The following is a 20481-nucleotide window of genomic DNA, read 5'->3' as shown; positions in this document are numbered from 1 at the left end:
ACATGTGTTAGGTTCAGCGCAAATAAAAGAGGTGTTAGGAAAATATCAAGACGTGGTCGACTTCATCGACAAATACCATCCAAAGAAATTGCAGGTTTGTCGTGTAGTTTCTCAATTCGATGATGTTTGCCTAACGCACTTTCGAAACATTCTGAAAAGCCGTACCAAGCAATTATCTATCGATGCTTTCTTTAAAAAAACTGCGAAGCGAACTCGCGATGAAGAGGATGTAAGTGAACCGAAGAAAACGGCAAAGAGTGAAGAGGAAGAAAGTGAAACACAGAAAACGGAAAAGAGTGAAGCAAAAGAAATTCAGTCAATTTTAAATGTAAGTGATAGTGATTAAAATTACGTAATCATCAAAAAGAAAAAAAGAAAATGTAAAAAAAAATATAAAATATAAAAAAAAAAAAAAAAGCTAAGTTATGTTAAAGTTCACTTAGTGTAAGTTAGAATAAGTTACGGTAGTGTTACGTTTATCGTAGTTAACCTCTCTACCTCCTCGCCGTCCGTCCGTCTCCTCTCTCCTCTCTGCGTAGCGAAAACGAACAACACCTGCGCTGGAGTTTCTAAGGTAAAGTGACGCTTAAAAACCCGTTTCTTATTTATAATTTTTTGCTAATTCTTCTTATTTACAGGTCTATTCTTCTTATTTACATGTCTATTATCTAATTTAGTGTTCATTATTCTCATGGGAAAATTATGTGTAGTAGTTTATTAAGAAGTTATCATAGGTTTTTGGGCTCAACCACGGATTAATCCTATTTCAATGTATTCTTATGGGAAAATTCGTTTCGACATCCGAACAATTTCTACATCCGAAGTTGGTTCTGGAACGGATTAAATTCGTATGAAGAGGTTCCACTGTATATATATATATATATATATATATATATATATATATATATATATATATATATATATATATATATATATATATATATATATATACGTTATTGCTATTTCTGTTAATTTTAATAATAACAAATAACTATTTTTGGGAACCTTTAAGAATTAAGTGTTGTTTACATTTATATACAGTATGTTATTCCTATACATCTGTTCATTTGAATCATGTAACATGTAACTTTCCCGGTAGTTATATATAACTACCGGGTGAGTATGTATAACATTTATCTTTACCGGTAGTTATTTGTAACTACCGGGTAAGTGTGTTCAAACATTTATTTACAATGAAAATATCACGGTAATATTTTATATAAAATATTTTGTTACATTTTTATATAGCAAGAACTAGAAACGATTTTGCATTCTCATTCAAGCCCTTGGCAGTAGAGAAAGATCTATCACAACGGGCAGGACTAATTGTGGTCTTTTCTGTAAGAGTTAAAAGTGCAAGTTTCAGTGCTAAATTAGTGCAGTGATTTTATTCAGCACAGTGGATGTTTTTTCCTAGCCTTAGACCTCTTCCAAGCTCCCCAACCCCTGGGAGAAGGAATGTCGATCGGCCAAAGGAAACGAGAGGCGTTAGCTCACGAGCAGACGTCCTCTCGAGCGTTCCTGTTGACGTTCCCAAGAATGCTCGCCCTTGCCATGGGAAAGCAAAGAGCGTTGGACGTTAAACTACTAACATTGCTGTTAGAGTCTTGCATTGCATCACATTTGCTGATAATAGCAATACTATAATGCTTACGAACAGTCGGCCATGAAAACTCTCTGATGAACTGAACGCGCCGAGTGACGTAATGAAGATCATTTTACGCTCGGCGCCACATCTTTCAGGACGCTCGGCGCCACGTCTTCCAGGACGATCGGCGCCACGTCTTCCAGGACGATCGGCGCCTCGTCTTTCAGGACGCTCGGCGCCTCGTCTTTCAGGACGTTCGGCGCCACGTCTTTCAGGTCGCTCGGCGCCATGTCTTTCAGGACGCTCGGCGCCTCGTCTTTCGGGACGAACGGCGCCACGTCTTACAAGATCTTTGTCAGTAGAAGACATTGGTGATCATTTTCTCCTGTTGAATTTGAGATTCTCAGAAGGAGAAGATCCTTATTCCTTTCGTCATTCAGTTGATTTAGAAACTCATGAAAGTTTTTATGATTAGTTTCCAAATTATTTTATGCCTGTTGCTCCACGTTCGCCACCCTCTGAATTTACACGTGGTCATCAATGAATCTTTAAGGATGGTGGGAGACAGAGTCTCAGAAGCACCAAGGAAAGACAGCTTTCTTTTTTCCTCTGAATAACCTGGCCTCTAGATCTTGTATCTGAGGTACGAGATTATTTTTATTATTTTCTCTAGCCAAGCTACAACCCTAGTTGGAAAAGTAGATGCTTTAAGCCCAAGGGCTCCAATAGGAAAAAATAGCCCAGTGAGGAAAGGAAATAAGGAGATTAATAAATGATGAGAATAATTTAACTATAAATCATTCTTAAAACAGTAACAACGTCATAACAACGTCTAAAACAGGGGAGAGGGAGGCTTTTCTACGGTCCTGGATGTAACTGCTCTCAATGCCTTCGTTCAGAAGTCAAAATTCTCCATGGAGACATCGAAATCATGAACTATTTAAAGTCTCGTGTCAGCCTGGTCACAAGGCGAAGCAGAGTCTGACTGTTTTCGCCTTCAGGCAGTAGAGCCAGACTATATAATTTCTGGCAATCTTGGGAGAAGAGGGGAGCAGACCTTTGGTCAGTACACCTTCTGAAGGAGGATTACAATTTCCTTTCATAGGAAAACCTCCTTTAGTTTTAGCTCCAATAGATCTCTCTCACAGTTCTAGAGAGGAGTTTAAGAGGCAGGCTTTGCATTTAAACTTTTGCTAAATGTAGCAGAATACTGCACTCAAGAGACACCAGAGCCTCCCTGTATCTGGATGATTGATTTATCAGAGCTCTTTATTACGATATTCATGAAGGATTTTCAGATAACTTTGAACCTTTCAGAAGAATTGAGTATTCCTGTCAACTAAACGAGTCTCTTCTGACACCAGGACGCTTAGCGCCACGTCTTACAGGACGCTTAGCGCCACGTCTTACAGGACGCTCGGCGCCACGTCTTAGAGGAAGCTCGGCGCCACGTCTTACAGGAAGCTCGGCGCCACGTCTTACAGGAAGCCCGGCGCCACGTCTTACAGGAAGCTCGGCGCCACGTCTTACAGGAAGCTCGGCGCCACGTCTTACAGGAAGCTCGGCGCCACGTCTTACAGGAAGCTCGGCGCCACGTCTTACAGGACGCTCGGCGCCTCATCTTTCAGGACGCTCGGCACCACGTCTTTCAGGACGCTTGGCGCCATGTCTTTCAGGACGCTCGGCGCCACGTCTTACAGGAAGCTCGGCGCCACGTCTTACAGGACGCTCGCCGCCTTGTCTTTCAGGACGCTCGGCACCAAGTCTTTCAGGACGCTCGGCACCACGTCTTACAGGACGCTCGGCGCCCCGTCTTACAGGACGCTCGGCGCCCCGTCTTTCTGGACGCTCGGCGCCCCGTCTTTCAGGCCGCTCGACGTCGGAGATCCTGAAGGAGGCATGACACTGAACATGAGAACTTCGTACTTCGTGGTGACACTAGTCGAATCGAATGTCGAGATCAAGGATGCCTTAATTGCGATCTCTTTGAGCACGAAAGTTTTTTATCGAGTGTCTAGCCTTAGTACAACGCGGCGACATAGGCGGTGATCTGAGTTTCCTTGACGCCAGGAGTCAGGACCTTAAATACATGTATCCTGATGAACACAACGTCACTACTTCCGTTAGGTCTTCTGACACCATCACAAAAAATACTTTATTTAAGGATGGTGATTCAGAGTCAAGTTTTTTCGGGCTTTTCGTTTCCTCTTAGAATGGAGCAAGCCTTCTTGAAACTGCAATCTTTCTAAGATACAGAAGTGTTCTGCGAGGAAGTGGATGAGTGTTTTGGGAACCTCTCCTCTTGGGGAGGGGGTTTTTTCCCTGGGAAGACTGATTCTTTCTTGGTGACCATTGTTATGTCACTGTTCATCCTAGTTTTCCTGGACCAGGATTCGATTCCCGGCCAGTCAGAAGCTAGAAGCTATGATCCTTATGTGAGTTATCTTTATTCTCTCCATTTCAACCTCAATCATTTTGGGACAAGGAGAAGGTCTTGAGTCGATATGCATCTCTTTTAGGATGCTATAAGAAGTTGCCTTCAGTGGTGGTTCAATCCAGTCAAACTTCCGGAAGGTCACCCCTTTTGAACCTAGGATCTTAGACCTTGTGTTGTGTCTCCTCACCTCGGTTTCGGGGTGGGACCAACACTAGACAGTTGGAAGCTTCGGGACTTTGGACAGAGGATCAAAAAAGCTTCCTCATCACCCAAAGGAACTGTTAACAGTGCAGTTGGCTCTCAAAAAGCTTTGAAGGGTCAGTTTGGAACACAGTGGTGCAGGTCTATGCCGATCACACCACAGAATTGGCTTTCATTGCCAAGCAAGACGGAACTCACTCGAGGTTCCTTTTCGGGACTGAGAGGAGTCTTCTCATCTGGGCTAAGGAGAAGAATGTATTCCTTCTAACAAGGTTCTTTAAAAAGAGAAGAACTTCTGGAAGAACAGTCACAGCTGGAGAATGGACACTCCATCGAGAAATCTGCAAGAATCTGTGGCGACTTTGGTGTCATTCTTGTATAGTCCTATTCGTGACTTAACAGACAAAGAGACTAGAATCTTACTGCTCTCCAGTGCCAGATCTCGAAGCAGTCCACATAGACGCTTTCCTATTAGTCTGGTCCAATCTGGATGTGTACGTTTTTCTCGTTCTATTTCCTTACAAGGTGACACAAAAGTTTGTGTCACACGAAAGGACCAGGTGACTTTAGTGCCTTCTTTTGGCCCTCAAGAGGATGGTTCACAAAGATACTGGAATGGATGGTGGACTCTCCTAGAAGTCTTCTATTAAGAGTAGTTTTACTCAAACAACCTCTCTTGGAAAGTTAGCCTTCTAGTCTCCAAGCTTTTCTTCTGGCTACCTTCAGCCTTTTGAAACCTCACAGGATCTAAACGTTTTCGAAAGAGGCAGCTAAGTCTTTTACAAGTGCAATAAGAACTTCTACCATCAGGATTTATCAATCCAAGTTGGAAGCTTTAGAGAATGGTGCAGAGTCAACTCTGTTTTTCTCTTCCAGTATCTCTACAACACAGATTGCTGACTTCCTGTTTTACCCTCGAAGGAAGCTCATTTGTTCATCCTCTTCCATCTAGGGATACAGGTGTGTGTTAGCGACTGTTGTCAGACACAGTATCTTGGACCTTTCGATTGATAAAGTCCTACATGAACTTCTCAACTTGTTTGAAACATCAAACAACCAGGATTCACCAGCTTGGATCCTGGACTCAATCCTGAAGTTCCTTATGAGTGACAAGCTTGAGCACTTGCTTTCATCTTCATTTTAAGGACCTCTCAATGAAAACTATTTTTTTTTGTTAGTCTGGTGACATCTAAGAGAATCAGTTAATTCATACGTTTAGTAAAACGTTGGCTTTCGAGATAACGAAGCTATCTGCTCATTGCAGTTAGGCTTTCTCGCCAGGAATGACCGCCTTTCTCAACCTTGACCTAAGGCTTTTGAGTTTCCGTATTTTTCGGATATGGTTGGTGAGGAGTTGGAGAGAGTCCTGTGTCCAGTAAGAACCCTGAAGTTCTACCCAGGCAGTGTAAAGAGTTGCGAGGCAAGTCGAAAGCTCTTTGGTGCTCGATTAAGAAGCCCTCGTTATCAATGTCAATTATGTCCTTTCATTCTTCATCAGACACTTATAAGAGAGGCTCATATACATTACAGTGAGACTGGCCTCAAGTTTTTAAGGTCAAGACGCATGAGGTTAGTACTATAACAACTTGAATGACCTTCAAGCAGAATAGATTGTGGTGGAGTATTATGGACACAACCTTTTGGGGGAGTAAATCTGTGTTCACTTCACACTATTTTTATCGTGTCCAGACTCCTTATGAGGACTGCTACACTCTGGGACCATTCGTGATAGCGAGTGCAGTAGTGGGTGAAGGATCCACCACTACGTTCCCATAATCCCAATAACCTTTTCTTCTCTTGGAACTTTTATTTGTTTTTATGGTTGTTTGTGGAGACTGTGTCAGTCTTCCAAGACATTGATTTTAGTCAGGTGGTCAATTTTGTTCCTTGAAGAGTGCCCAGAACTGGTTATTGGAGGAGGTTCTGTCATAATGAGGTATATACACCGGTTTGACAGTCCCTACGAGATCTTCAGCCCCTGGGAGGATCGCTGGATCTCATAAGGCTAGCAGACATAATGAGACAGAGAATCATTGAAGTCAGCTTCCTTATCAGGTACGAACCCAAAGTTTGTTTTAATTAACTCTTGAGAAAAATTCCAGATATACTAGCTGTCTCTAACTCTCCACCAAAGGTGTTAATCAGCTATATATATAACTACCAGGTAAGTCTTATGTTTAAAAATGGTATTTTCATTATAAAATAAATTTTTGAACATACTTACCCGGTAGTTATATATAATTAAAGTCCCACCCTCCTCCCCTCTAAGAGACTAGAGGCATGGAATATATGAGGGTTCCTAGGTACCTCGCTAGGGCGCAGGGGTGGTACACCTGGCTATCCAATCGGCGATTGGCGCGAGATTCGAATTTTCTGCCGTGACGTCAGGGACGTAAGATATATATATAACTACCGGGTAAGTATGTTCAAAAATTTATTTTATAATGAAAATACCATATTTCAGTATAGCCATTTATCCCATCAGCAGGAAGTATCTACAGTTCTGTGTGGGGAAGACAACCTTCCAGTTCAGGACCCTATGCTTCAGACTTTCGACAGCTCAGCAGATGTTCACAACGAGTTGTTGCCCTGGTAGGCAGTAGGTTGGCCAGGGCACCAGCCACCCATTGAGATACTACTGCTAGAGAGTTATGGGGTCCTTTGACTGGCCAGACAGTACTACATTGGATTCTTCTCTCTGGTTACGGTTCACTTTCCCTTTGCGAACACATACACCGAATAGTCTGGCATATTCGTTAGATTCTCCTCTGCCCTCATACACCTGACAACACTGAGATTACCAAGCAATTCTTCTTCACCCAAGGGGTTACTGCACTGTAATTGTTCAGTGGCTACATTCCTCTAGGGTAGGGTAGAAGAGACTTCAGATATGGAAAGCAGCTCTTCTAGAAGCTTCAAGAAGAAGGACATTCCAAAATCAAACCATTGTTCTCTCTAGTCTTGGGTAGTGCCATAGCATCTGTACCATGATCTTCCACTGTCTTGGGTTAGAGTTCTCTTGCTTGAGGGTACACTTGGGTGCACTATTATATCTAATTTCTCTTCCTCTTGTTTTTTTAAATATTTACAGCTTATAAAAGAAATATTTTAATGTTACTGTTCTTAAAATATCTTATTTTTCATTGTTTTCTTTCCTCACTGGGTTATTTTCCCTATTGGGGCCCTTGCTTTTCCAACTAGCTTGGCAAGTAATAATAATAATAGTGTTGTCATGGGCACACACTAAGGAAATAAGGGTCCTTTTTTATCTGGATGATTGGCTACTCCTTAGCTCAACAGAGAAACATACTTCTGCAATTTGGTTTGGACCTGGGTATTATTCTGAATTTGGAGAAACCTCAGCTGATTCCCACTCTTAAAATGGTGTATCTGGAGATGAGACGATTCAGTTGCAGCCAAACCGATCCCCTCGGATGAAACTGTCATAGCCATGACAGCTGGTAGAAGTGTTCCTCAAGCATATTTGCTAGAGGAACACTTCTACAAGACAAAGAGATTACAGTGATCCCTCGCCATTTCACGGCCTCAGTGCATCGCAGATTTTCAAAAATATTCTTCAAAAATTAGAAAAGTTGGTGTGAAAGTTACGCGGGTGCTAGCAGAAGGCAGGGAGAGTACAGTAGAACATCAGGTATCAACGCGGAGATGGCGCGCAACTCAAAATCCACCTCTCTGATTCGCTGGCCATCTCAGCTCCAGAATCTCGCAAGCTGATTGGCCAAGCCGCCGAGACGCTTTACCCAGCATCTCTCCTTGCCGTGCATCCCGCAAAGGGAGACCGCATTCATCGTTCTCTCTTGCTTTGCTTGTGTTGCTTAATCTAGCCGCGTGGAACTTTTAGCTGTTTTCTTGAAGAACTTGCAACACGGAGAAGTTGCGTTTGAATGTCAAGGAAGTACTAATTCCCTGACGTCATGGGCTCTAGGTCGGCGAGCCAGAGGAGGATCGGGAGTCAAGGCGCTTTTGATTACACGTCGATGTTGTCCCACCATTGTTGAAATGCATCTTGCCATAGAGCCTGAGGGTCCAGGACTGGAGAACAGTACAGTGGAAGCTTGCTCTTCAGAGATGTTGCTAACAGGTCTACAGTCGGGGGAACTGCAGAAAGTCAGGACTTTGTTGGCTCTCTGACGATTCAAAGACCATTCGGAGCTTACTATCTGAGTCACTCTGCTCAGATTGTCTACAACCACATTCCTCTAGCCGCAAATGAAGCGAGCTGATAGGGACACCAAATGATCATCTGAGGATCTTTACTGCAAGATGGCATAGAGGCTGTGAAAAGGTACTGCCCTGTTTGTTAATGTAAGCCACTACTGTGATGTCGCTCATCAACACCACAGAGTGACCTGCCAGCAACTGTTGGAACTGATGAAGAGCTGGTAAGCTGCTCTCATCTCTAAAAGATTTATGTGCTAGTACCTTTCTGAATCTGACTAAAGGCCAGAGATTGTATGGTGCAGCAGGTGAGCCCCCAACCTTCTTTTGATGCATCTGTGAAGAGCATCAAATCTGAAGGGGGAACAAGAAGATTCTGGTCCCGTCGAAGGTTTTTGTCTGCCATCCACCAATTCAAATCCGTCACCTGATTCTGAGTTATGGGAACTCGGGTATCTGGTGGATCAGCGTGTTGGTTTAATACTGACTTAAGCTGCCATTACAGGGATCTTATCTGAGGCAGCCGTTTGGAACAAGACGGGTGAGAGAGGTCAGATGAACTTCTTTTCTGAGGAAGGGTGCATCCACTTGCTTCAGTCTGTGTACTCTTTCATATGATGGGAAAACTTTCTCTTGGACGGTGTCTATTATCATACCGAGGTACAGTGAACCCTCGTTTATCGCGGTAGATAGGTTCCAGACGCGGGCGCGATAGGTGAAAATCCGCGAAGTAGTGACAGCATATTTACCTATTTATTTAACATGTATATTCGGACTTTTAAAACCTTCCCTTGTACGTAGTACTGTTAACAAACCACCCTTTACACCCTGTAATGTACAGAACACTTAATGCATGTACTACAGCACCATAAACTAAAACAGGCACAAATATTAAAGGCGATTTTATATCATGTGTTTCCTAAACACCTAAAAAGCACGATAAAAAATGGCAACCAATGTTTTGTTTACGTTCATCTCTGATCATAATGAAGAAACAAACTCATTTAGTGTACACATATATGTACGTATGGTTAGTTTTTGCATCGATTATATTGATTATACAGTACTGTATGTTGATTTTTTTATTACCAATGTTTTAGTTTACGTATTTTTCTTAGGACTTCCAAATGAAATCTTTTTCTTTATGACGCCGCCTGAAACGACGGCGTGTACGCTCAGTAAACAACCACGCTCAGAACAAACAAGGCATTTAACACGCATGATGATAGTGATAAATAATGATACAGTACATACAGTATTTACAGTACAAAGCATTTACAAAATATGTTACCTTACAAATATAAATTATACAGTACTTGTACGTAGCAAAGCAGGAAAACAATTTGAGAGAGAGAGAGAGAGAGAGAGAGAGAGAGAGAGAGAGAGAGAGAGAGAGAGAGAGAGAGAGAGAGAGAGAGAGAGAGAGAGATTGTTTTACGTACGTAAATGTAAATTTTAAACAAAAAAAATATGATAGGTTACAACATGTAGACTTTTAAAACCTTCCCTTTAACTTAATGCATACAGTACGTACAGTACTAAACTATAAAACAGGTTAAAGTAAAAAATAAAGATTGTTACTGTACTCACCACGAAAGAAGTTCCAGAAAAACTTGAATGACGATGGCGATGAATTTGCTGCACAGTAGAAATGATGATGATGAAGCTGATGATGTGTTCTACTGTGCAGTCAATGATAGTATTTTACGTCTCTTCAGACGGAGGTGTCTTTTCCTGGGACACCTCTTCAACTTCTTCAATTTCTTCCGAAGGCGTACTAGCAGGAGGAACTGGCTCTTTTTTGCGAGGCTGAAAAAACATTGTGATCGGAAGTTGTTGCCGCTGCTTCTTTTTTCGATCCAAGAGCATCCTGTAGGGAGTCGTGATGTCATCGACCTTGTTGCAGAATTGCATCGAGCGAACCATATCCTCGTCCCACTCTTGCAACATTTCTTTCGCCTCCTTCATATGGTTGCAGAACTTGGCGAGCCGTTCTAATGTTAAGCCCGTTTCTTCTACATTTTCTTGGGTCTCTTCCTGGGTACCCTCACTCTCTTCCTCACTTGCCGATTTCGTCAGGTCTTCGAGGTCTGCGTCAGTTAGGGGCTGGGAATGGCAGTCCAACAACTCGTCGACGTCTTCAGTCGTCATGTCGCCAAACCCGTCACCCCCAATTATGGCAGCCAACTGCACAGATTTCCGTATTGCAGAGTGTTGGATTTCCGACGGAGTAAATCCCTTGTCGTCGTAAACAATATCGGGCCACAGCTTCTTCCAGCTCGCATTTACGGTTGCAGGTTTCATCTCTTGAAGTGCCTTTTGAATATTCTGCAGGCACGTGGCTATGGTGTACTGCCGCCAGTACGCCTTCAAGTTGAAGTCTTCATCCTCGTCATCTTGGGCAGCATCCACACACGCAACGAGGTCCGCCAAGGTATTCTTCGTGTAGAGGGCCTTGAACGCCCTGATAACCCCCTGGTCCATTGGTTGAATTAATGACGTGGTGTTGGGTGGCAGGAACTCAACCTGAACGCCCTCACGCGACAGGTCAGTTGCGTGTCCACCAGCGTTATCCATAAGGAGAAGGATCTTGAATGGCAAGCCCTTCTCTAAGAGATATTCATGGACTTGCGGGATGAAACACTGGTGGAACCAGTTGGAGGTCAGCATCTTCGTAATCCATGCTTTTTGATTATGCATCCAGTACACGGGAAGGAGATTCTTATTTTTGTTTTTCAAAGCGCGAGGATTTTTCGACTTATAAATAAGCCCCGGCTTTAACAAAAATCCAGCAGCATTGCCACACATCACGAGGGTAACGCGATCCTTGAATGCCTTAAAGCCAGAGGCTTTGGCTTCCTCTTTGAACAGGAAAGTTCGCGACGGCATTCTCTTCCAAAACAAGCCGGTTTCATCCATATTAAACACTTGTTCCGGCTTGTATCCACCTTCAGCGATAATGTTCTTGAAAGTCTGGTTCACGTAAGTTTCAGCAGCGGCAGTGTCAGCGGAAGCAGACTCCCCATGCAGGGAAACGCTTTTCAGGGCGAAGCGTTTCTGAAACTTCGCGAACCATCCTTTGCTGGCGGAAAAACGTTGTTTCTGACGCTGGGAATCAGTGGAGGTCCCTGGTTGAGGATCATCTACATCATCATCTTCTTCAGCATGGTCGCCATCGTCGTCATGAGGTTCCTTTGCCGCAAAATTCTCATACAAGCTCAAAGCCTTTGTTCGGATGGTGTTCGTATCCAACGCTATGTTCTTCTTCCGACAGTCGGCAATCCACACAGCTAAAGCACCTTCCATGCGTACGATCGTTTTATTACGCGTTGTAACGACTCGCTTCGCTGATCTGCTAAAGGTGATTGCAGCAGTCTTTCTAATGTTCGCCTCGTCCTTCCTGATGTAGCGAACGGTGGATTCGTTGATGCCAAAATGGCGGCCGGCGGCCGCGTAACTTCTACCATCTTTTAACATGTCGAGAAGCGTAACCTTCTCAGCTATCGTCATCATTCTTCGGTGGCGTTTAGGCTCACTACCAGCCTTACTAGAAGCAGAACGCTTGGGAGCCATTGTAACAGAAAGTTCAACAAAAAGTTCAACTTAAAACAGTCGCACACAGCACAGATTAAACTTCACAAAGTTAAGAACGTCTACTCAGCAATACGCGGAAAGAGAAAGTGAACGATGCAGACCCGCGAGAACTGTGATGCTGGAAGTTGAAGATGCGGGCAAAACACCAATCACAGGCTAGATAACAAAACTTGAGTTTTGATTCGTCATCTGTCAGCGCTTGAACCAATCACAACCCGTCTTACAGTACATGGTGCGTTGGTTACTCATAGAAGATGCCCCGCGCATACTGAACGTACGTAGATTAAGTACAAGGGTACCGTAATAATAATAAATAATGATAATAATACTGTACAGTACAGTAATAATAATAATAATAATGATTAATAATAATAACAATAATAATTTTATTAACAACAACAACAATAATAATAATAATAACAATAATAATAAAAATTTACGTACGTACGCTATTTTACGCCTCTCTCTCTCTCTCTCTCTCTCTCTCTCTCTCTCTCTCTCTCTCTCTCTCTCTCTCTCGTACGCTTACAGTACTTATTCGAAATGTGATTTTTGCAACAAAGAATATTATTGGATGCAGTACTGTACTACGTACGTATACATACAAAAGATTCATGGAAAAGAAGCACATCCATTACAGTACACACCATTCTAATATGGTATGACTGCATCTGATTTGCGTTTCATGTTCGATTTAATTTTACTACGTACTGAATTATCGTATGATCACATTCTCTTTTCGTGTTTTATTTCTTTCTGTGCTGAATTATATATCATATGTAATGCAATGAACAATCAGTAAGAGCAGATATTACTAATTACAGTATTAATGGAATTACAGGTAACAAAATATCGTATTTGGTTATCTTCAGATTTCGCGGTATTTTCGAATTTTCCGGAAAATCCGCGATATGTATATATATATGGGTTATGGGAAAACCCCGCGAAGTGGTGAATCCGCGATTGTCGAACCGCGAAGTAGCGAGGGTTCACTGTATACCAGTCTTTGAGAAGGTTGCAGTAATGACTTCTCGTGATTTATCAGGATCCCTAGATCCTGACAGAACTCGAGAAGCGTGTCTCGGTGACGAAGAAGGGTCGTCTCCGAGTCTGCTAGGATCATCCAGTCGTCCAGATATCTGAGAAGACGGGTGTCGTTCCTGTGAGCCAAAGATGACACTAGGGTGAACACTGGAAAATACCTGAGGAGCTGTCACGAGACTGAAGCATAGAACCTTGAACTGGTACAGTCATACCTCTCTTCACAAAAGAATCTGCTTACAAAATTTTCAAGCTGCGAAACAAGATGCTTAATTGACTCACTTTGCGAAAAATGTTTCATGTTAAGAAAAGAGATTGGCCAGCCAGGCCGAGAATAAAATAATTACCCATTAAAAAAGTTGAGGTAAATTGGTTCACACAAGAAAATGTAGCTGTAGTCTATGGTAGGGGTAACTATAATAGTACAGAACATATGGTACTGTATATTTTGTATATATACAGTATTTTACTGTATATATTGTATTATTTTCCATTTATTATTACATTATATTGTAATAACTACCTAATTTACAGGTATTAACAGTTAGTTTAGGTATATTGAATGGTTCAAATGTATCTGGCTGTAGTGTATTTCATGGTGGTTATACTGTAGCTTTATTATAAATTTGATTTGGTGTTTAGTAGGGTTTGAAACAAATTATGCAATTTACACGTAAAATGTGACTCACAACACGAAAAATTCACGTTATGAAACCCACTCCAGGATGAATTGATTTCATGTTGTGAGGCATTATTGTATGTCTTTTCCTCGTCTATGAATCTTAGATACTTCATTGAAGACGGATGGATTGGGATCTGGAAGTATGCGTCCTTCAGATCCAGTGTGCTCATGAAGTCCTTTGGACGAACCGCTTGAATGACCGTGCCTGTTGTTTCCATTCTGAACCGAGTATATTGCACAAACTTATTCAGAGGAGAATGATTGATGACTGGTCTCCAGCCTCCAGTCGCCTTTTTCACCAGAAAAATTAGACTGTAGAAGCCTGGAGACCCGTTCGCAACTTTTTGGAGAGCGCCCATCTGCAGTATGTTCTGGACTTCGGCCCTGAGGGCCAGCTCCTATGCGGATCCCTTCGCATAGAAGCTTAGATGCACTGGATTCCGAGCCAAAGGAGGGAGAGATTGAATGAATGGGACGTGATACCCTAGTGCGATCACTTCCACCGTCTAGAGTTCTGCCCTGTGAAGCTGCCGCCTTTGCCAGTGGCGTTGTAGGCATCCTCCCACAGGTGGTAGGTGAGGAATGCCATTCCTAATGGGAGTGACCACCTTGGTCCCTTTCTGGCCTTTGGATGGAAAGGGCTGCTTAGACACCTTTGAAGGTCCATAAGATCTAGAAGTTGACGGGTGAGAAGAGGAAGGTGCTTACTGAGTCAGAGAAGACTAGGAAGGTCTATCATAGGGCCTCAATGTCAAGGCCCTATGGAGGAGAGAATCGTTGGACAATTTCCTCCATCGCTCAGCAGCCCTCTCTATCTCTTCTGAAACGACGAGATAAGAACCCTCAAGGGTGGAGTTCCTCAACCGGAAGACTTCCACCTTTGTCACCTGCTTATGGAATTTCCTGATGACGGTATCCCTTCTCTTGAGTATGGAATTTGCCCACAAGTTGACGACGTGGTGCAATAAGAACTCAAGAGTTCGGGTACCTGACAACAGGAAAGACTCCAAAGTCTTCCTGGCTGACTCCATGAAGCCCAAGGATCCTAGTTGTAGATCAAGCCACTAAGCAGCCTGCATGGTGTACTTCCCACCTCTCTATGTTCAGAACCTCAACTGCCGAGAGGGAGGCCCTCAGAAAGGAGAGGGTTTGAGTCGGGAGACCCTTTGTTAGAGACTCTACTGAAAGGTCGAGGGATATGGTGGAATGAGGTTCCCCTTCGATCTCATAATACTTCCTTTGTGAAACAAAAGGAAGGGGAAGGGACCGAGGGGAGGAACCTGCCCTCAAGAAACTAGAAGTTCCAGCTATCTGGGAGATAGCTTTCATTTTGGTAGCTGTCAAACCCTTAGACCAGGGTAAAGTGGCACTGGACCTGGAAGGCTTCTGGGTCTCGAATGCTTCATTAAGAACCATATCCTTCCCTTCCTGGATGGTGGAACCAGGAGTAGACAGCCTGTTGATGGCGCTCGTGCAAGCAAGGACCTGCCAAAAGGTGTATTCCGATTCACGTCTCTCTTGTTCAGAGTGATAGTTCGGACTGGCCGCCTTTGGAAGATTCTCGTCTTCAGAATCTAAGGGGTCGTCCACCTCCAGGCTCACATCCAGAGTCTGGGGTAGGTCAGGGTCATCAACTGTATCACTAGAGGGACCCACCACAGGGGACTGTCTCTTTGCCTCAGACATTCGAGCTTCCCTTGCCACAGCGTTCTTGGGTTTCGTCATGGTGTCCTTCAATTCCCTACGCACTGGACGTTCCTTCGCGGTCTTAAAAGGGGGAACCTGCGAGGTTTTCGAGGCACCTGACGAAGCTTTAGCAGTAGGAGTTAAATGCTCCTCCTCCCGGACGTTGGTCCGGAGGCACTACCTCAATCTCTTGAGGGTTGAAGATATGGATAGCTATCTTCCTGGGCGAGCTTAAGTCCCTACTCGTCCTAGGGTGGATGATATCAGCGTGAGGTGGAGTTACGCCTCTCATCCTCCTTTTCTGTCTCTTAGTTATGACCTCCTTTGCCTTCAATGAAGTAAAGGGTAAGTTGGCAATACTGTATAATGTCAGAAGTTCGAGGACCTTCAGCACGCGATCAGGGTGGATGTGATCTGCGTACCTTGTCTGACGTTAACCTCCTTCTAGGGTCTTGACTCCCAATGGACGAACTCAACGAGGGTTCCAAGGGAATCCTCGGGGTTGCCTTGACTGGGACAGTCGGAGGTTGTGGCGGTGGAGGAGCCACATTCAGACTTCAGCAGGGTGGTAATAAAAGTACTCTCCCATGGGGAAAATTCTGATTCTCTAGGTAAGCCCTGGACTTCCCTAAGAGGTCTAGGAGGAGAGTGTCCCTTAGGGTGAACTCTAGAAGGAGCTTATGTCGATGGAGGTGATAACCTCTGAGGTCGACGAACACGTTTCTTCAGACGAAAAGGAAGGTCCGGACTAATAGGCACGTTAGCGAATCCATTAGGCGGCTCCTTCAAACACTCTGGAAAAGGTGTCGGCCTTTCGCTGGAGATGGAAGAAGCTGAAAGTCGAGGTGAAGGTGTTGGTACCGAACTTGCTCGTGGCTCCGTCACATCTGCTCGTGAATTACTCGCGGAAATTGTAAATTTGCTCACGAAATCACGAGATTCGCACGCAAAATCGCGAGTTTCACTCGTCAACGGACGCGATTCATGAGTAGAAGTGCTAGCAACAGGAGCACTAGAAGCCACACAGGAATAGGAAGGTCTAATGCTTTCCTGCTATCTCCACCTACGTCCGGCGAAGTCGGCAGAGAAGGCCTCTGAGTAGGAACAACTCTTATTATTAGAGAATGTGTCGTAGCGGGATGCATTTCCAAGCGTCGCATAGGCGAGCACTTTGCTAATACTCCCCAGGAGGTGAAAGGCGCTGGGGGTTTAGCTGGACGCCTGTCTGAGAAGTGGTCATTCCTATGATCAGGTTCGGTCCGAGGTCGTTTGGAAGAAGGTCTGGTTGAGGGGCTACTTGCTGATAGACTGTGCAAGCGCCTACTTCTACCTCTAGACAAGGAACGTCTAGACTTTGATCGCGAAAGTGCAGTTCGTGATTGTGAACTGGATCGTCTAGCTTTTGTTCGAGAACAGCATGAACGTTGTGAATGCCTATCTCGCGAACATGAACGTTGGCCTCAGGAACGAGAACATCGTTCTCGTGAACGGTACCCTCGCGAGCGTGAACGCCGCCCTCGCGAACAGGAGCGTCATTCTCGCGAGTGTGAGCGCTGTTCTTGTGATCTAGATTGTAGAGATCTAGAACATAAGCGTCTGGACCTAAGTCTAGACTGTGCTCGTGATAGTGCAGAACGGGATCGCGGGATTTCTCCTCGTGAAGAGGAACGCCTCCGAGACGAGCGTTAAGACCTGAGGTCTCGTGAGCACGAAGCTCTAGAGCGTGAACGCCTTCTAGAAGAAGAGCGTTTGGATTGTAATAACCTCCGATCCATCAGATCTCCCGATCGTCATGAACAGTGATCAGGGGAAGTGTGTCCAGAACGGCGAGGTGATGGTGATGCTCGTTCTTTAGCGCTGCTGGTGGTAAGAGCTCTGGTCCCCGGGAAAATCTACACCTGCAACCTGCTGGTTCCTGTAGATAGAAACTAAGAGTTGAGGATTACAGGACGATGAGGTCCCAGGATGCTGATCAGGCTCGTCATCAGCAGGAGACCGTTGGAGAGGCGAACGCGAGCGATCACCTCGCTCGCACGTAGAAGGGCTAGGTGAGGGCGAGAGATGAACTTCACACAGTTCCAGAGTGTGAGATGTTGAAGGCTCTGGAGAAGGGTCCTTCCTAGCACCACGGTGAAGAAGGTGCAGCAGCTCCTAGTTCGTAAGGGGTCCCAAAATCCCTAAAGATCTGAAAGGGAGAATGGTGCCCCGGCAGCTGGAGGTGAAGTTGCTCCTCTAGGGGAAGCAACATCCCCACAGTACCTCGAGGTTGCCAAGGAGTTTGTTGGTTTGAACTCCTACTCGATCATCCCTCAGAAGAGTGCGAGCGAGAAGGAGCTTTTGACAGAGATTTGGGGGTGTGAGAAGAAGAAGAACGCGCTTTCCTCGCCCCTGAGGGAGAAAGATCGCGTTTGGCCTTCTTCTTCCTGCGCCGTCCAAATTTCTCCCATTGGGAGGTAGGCCACTCCCTACACTCTGCGCATGGCGAACTCTACTCACAGCAATGCCCTCTGCACAGACACAGAGAGCGGGTCGGTCTCCAACGAAGACATGAAAGTACCGTACCCGGCACCCTTGCGTCTTGGACAGGTTCGCATGAAAACGATCGTAGAGAGAACACACACACCTGAAATAGAGAAAGCAAAATCAAAAGTCCAATGACAGTCAGGGAAAGAGAGAACACGTCCGATCTCTAGCAAGCCAAAAGAAAAAGTGATGTCTCTCACTGTTGTGAGAGTATATATAGATGCAGCTGAGTACCCTCTAGCCTACCCACTTTAGGCAGGGTTGCCACCTCGCAATTAAAGTCTAATGGCTACCTTCCATCTCCGTCGACTGATAATCCAAATAAATAACGGAAGGTTTGTTAGTATGGGAACAAATCATTCTTACTATCACATTTAGCAGTATGAGTTTTAAGTAAAATTATTCTTCCTACCACTTTTAGCAGCACAAGTTTTAAATAAAAATCATTCTTACTACCACAATAGGTAATATGAGTTTTAAGTAAAATTATTCTTCCTACCACATTTCGCAGCACGAGTTTTAAATAAAAATCCTTCTTACTACCACATTTAGCAGTATGAGTTTTAAGTAAAGATCATTCTTCCTACCACATTTAGCAACTCAATTTTTAAGTAAGAATCTTTCTTCCTAGCCGTATAAGTTTTCTTACACTTCACCCAGTAGATTGGATATTAAATGAAGGAAAATAGTACCAATATGAAAGTATTAGACTACAGGAATATATTTCACCCTTTTAATCTTCAAGGACACCAAGACACTTTATAAAACTATAAAATATTCTCAAATGCCTCAGAAAACTCATTCTCTAAAGAAAAATCCTTTCCTGGTCAGTTACAAAACTGAACTTAATGATAAAAAAAGAATTATGGTTATGAAATATTTTTTTTATCAAAAACTATTTTCCCGAATGCAAATGTCCCCAAGATAATTGAGTATACACTACCTTCCAGCCATTTCTTGTCGTTCCTTTCTAACAGATGACAAGTCTTGTTCTACCTGTTTCCGTAAAGCATCCTCAGCACGCAATTTGTCTTCAAGGATATTCACTTGTCCTTCAAGATGACTGATTCTTCTTTTGTAATCTTCAATTTCATTCAAATATTTTGATCTGTAATAAAAAAAAAAAAATAGTTTTCTTCATAGTATAAGATGGTTTCAAAATATTTGTGTTGTGGTACTAAGTACAAAAATTTATGAAATAGTATCCTTCTCTCAAGAAGAGCAATGTATGTTTCAGAACAATAACATAATTGTGACTTATAAAAAAAACCTTAACCTTTCTGTACTATGAACTTCAACTATATAGACTAATATTTCTTTGATAAAGATGATTACAAAAAACACTTTTCAAGTTACTTAATTTGAGAGAAAATATGAAACCACAATATCAAGAATTTCTTAAACTACAACTAATAAAAATGTTATTTTCATTAGTAAAATAAATTTTTGAATATACTCACCCGATGATCATGTAGCTGTCAACTCTGTTGCCCGACAGAAATCTACGGTCGGGATACGCCAGCGATCGCTATACAAGTGGGGGTGTACACAACAGCGCCATCTGTGAGCAGGTACTCAAGTACTTCTTGTCAACAAGAACTCAATTTTCTCCTCGGTCCACTGGTTCTCTATGGGGAGGAAGGGCGGGTCCTTAAATTCATGATCATCGGGTAAGTATATTCAAAAATTTATTTTACTAATGAAAATAACATTTTTCAATATTAATCTTACCCGATGATCATGTAGCTGATTCACACCCAGGGTGGTGGGTGGAGACCAGCATACATGTTAACAAAGAAGCTAAGTATCCCGTATTTCATTTTATTAGTTATTCAAAAATAACATAAAATAAATAAGTACCTGGTAAGGAAGACGACTTGAACCATTACTCTGCCTTTATTAAGTACGTCTTCCTTACTGAGCGTAGCGGTCCTCTTAGGATGCTGAACGACTCTTAGGTGCTGAAGTATAAAGGGCTGCAACCCATACTAAAGGACCTCATCACAACCTCTAACCTCGGCGCTTCTCAAGAAAGAATTGACCACCCGCCAAATCAACAAGGATGCGGAAGGCTTCTTAGCCGACCGTACAACCCATAAAAAGTATTCAAGAGAAAGGTTAAAAAGGTTATGGGATTATGGGAATGTAGTGGCTGAGCCCTCACCTACTACTGCACTCGCTGCTACGAATGGTCCCAGGGTGTAGCAGTTCTCGTAAAGAGACTGGACATCTTTGAGATAGAATGATGCGAACACTGACTTGCTTCTCCAATAGGTTGCATCCATAACACTGCAGAGAACGGTTCTGTTTGAAGGCCACTGAAGTAGCCACAGCTCTCACTTCATGTGTCCTTACCTTCAGCAAAGCAAGGTCTTCTTCCTTCAGATGAGAATGTGCTTCCCTAATCAGAAGCCTGATGTAGTAAGAAACTGAGTTCTTAGACATTGGAAGAGAAGGCTTCTTGATAGCACACCATAAGGCTTCTGATTGTCCTCGTAAAGGTTTTGACCTTTTTAGATAGTACCTAAGAGCTCTAACTGGGCAAAGTAC

At 43.5% G+C, this 20481-nt stretch overlaps 1 protein-coding gene across 2 annotated transcripts in view; it reads right to left on the bottom strand.

The window, feature by feature from the left end:
- LOC137628389 (uncharacterized) overlaps positions 1–20481 on the bottom strand; it is a 124525-nt gene that overhangs the window by 12434 nt on the left and 91610 nt on the right. For both annotated transcript variants that reach the window (XM_068359541.1, XM_068359540.1), the window contains exon 12: positions 18875–19039. In XM_068359541.1, the coding sequence (XP_068215642.1) occupies positions 18875–19039 (165 nt within the window). The remainder of the gene's footprint in view (positions 1–18874; positions 19040–20481) is intronic.

The sequence above is a fragment of the Palaemon carinicauda genome, chromosome 36 (assembly GCF_036898095.1).
Source record: "Palaemon carinicauda isolate YSFRI2023 chromosome 36, ASM3689809v2, whole genome shotgun sequence".
Taxonomy (NCBI): domain Eukaryota; kingdom Metazoa; phylum Arthropoda; class Malacostraca; order Decapoda; family Palaemonidae; genus Palaemon; species Palaemon carinicauda.
The sequence above is the reverse complement of the archived record's forward strand: the minus strand, read 5'-3'. Positions and strand labels throughout refer to the sequence as shown.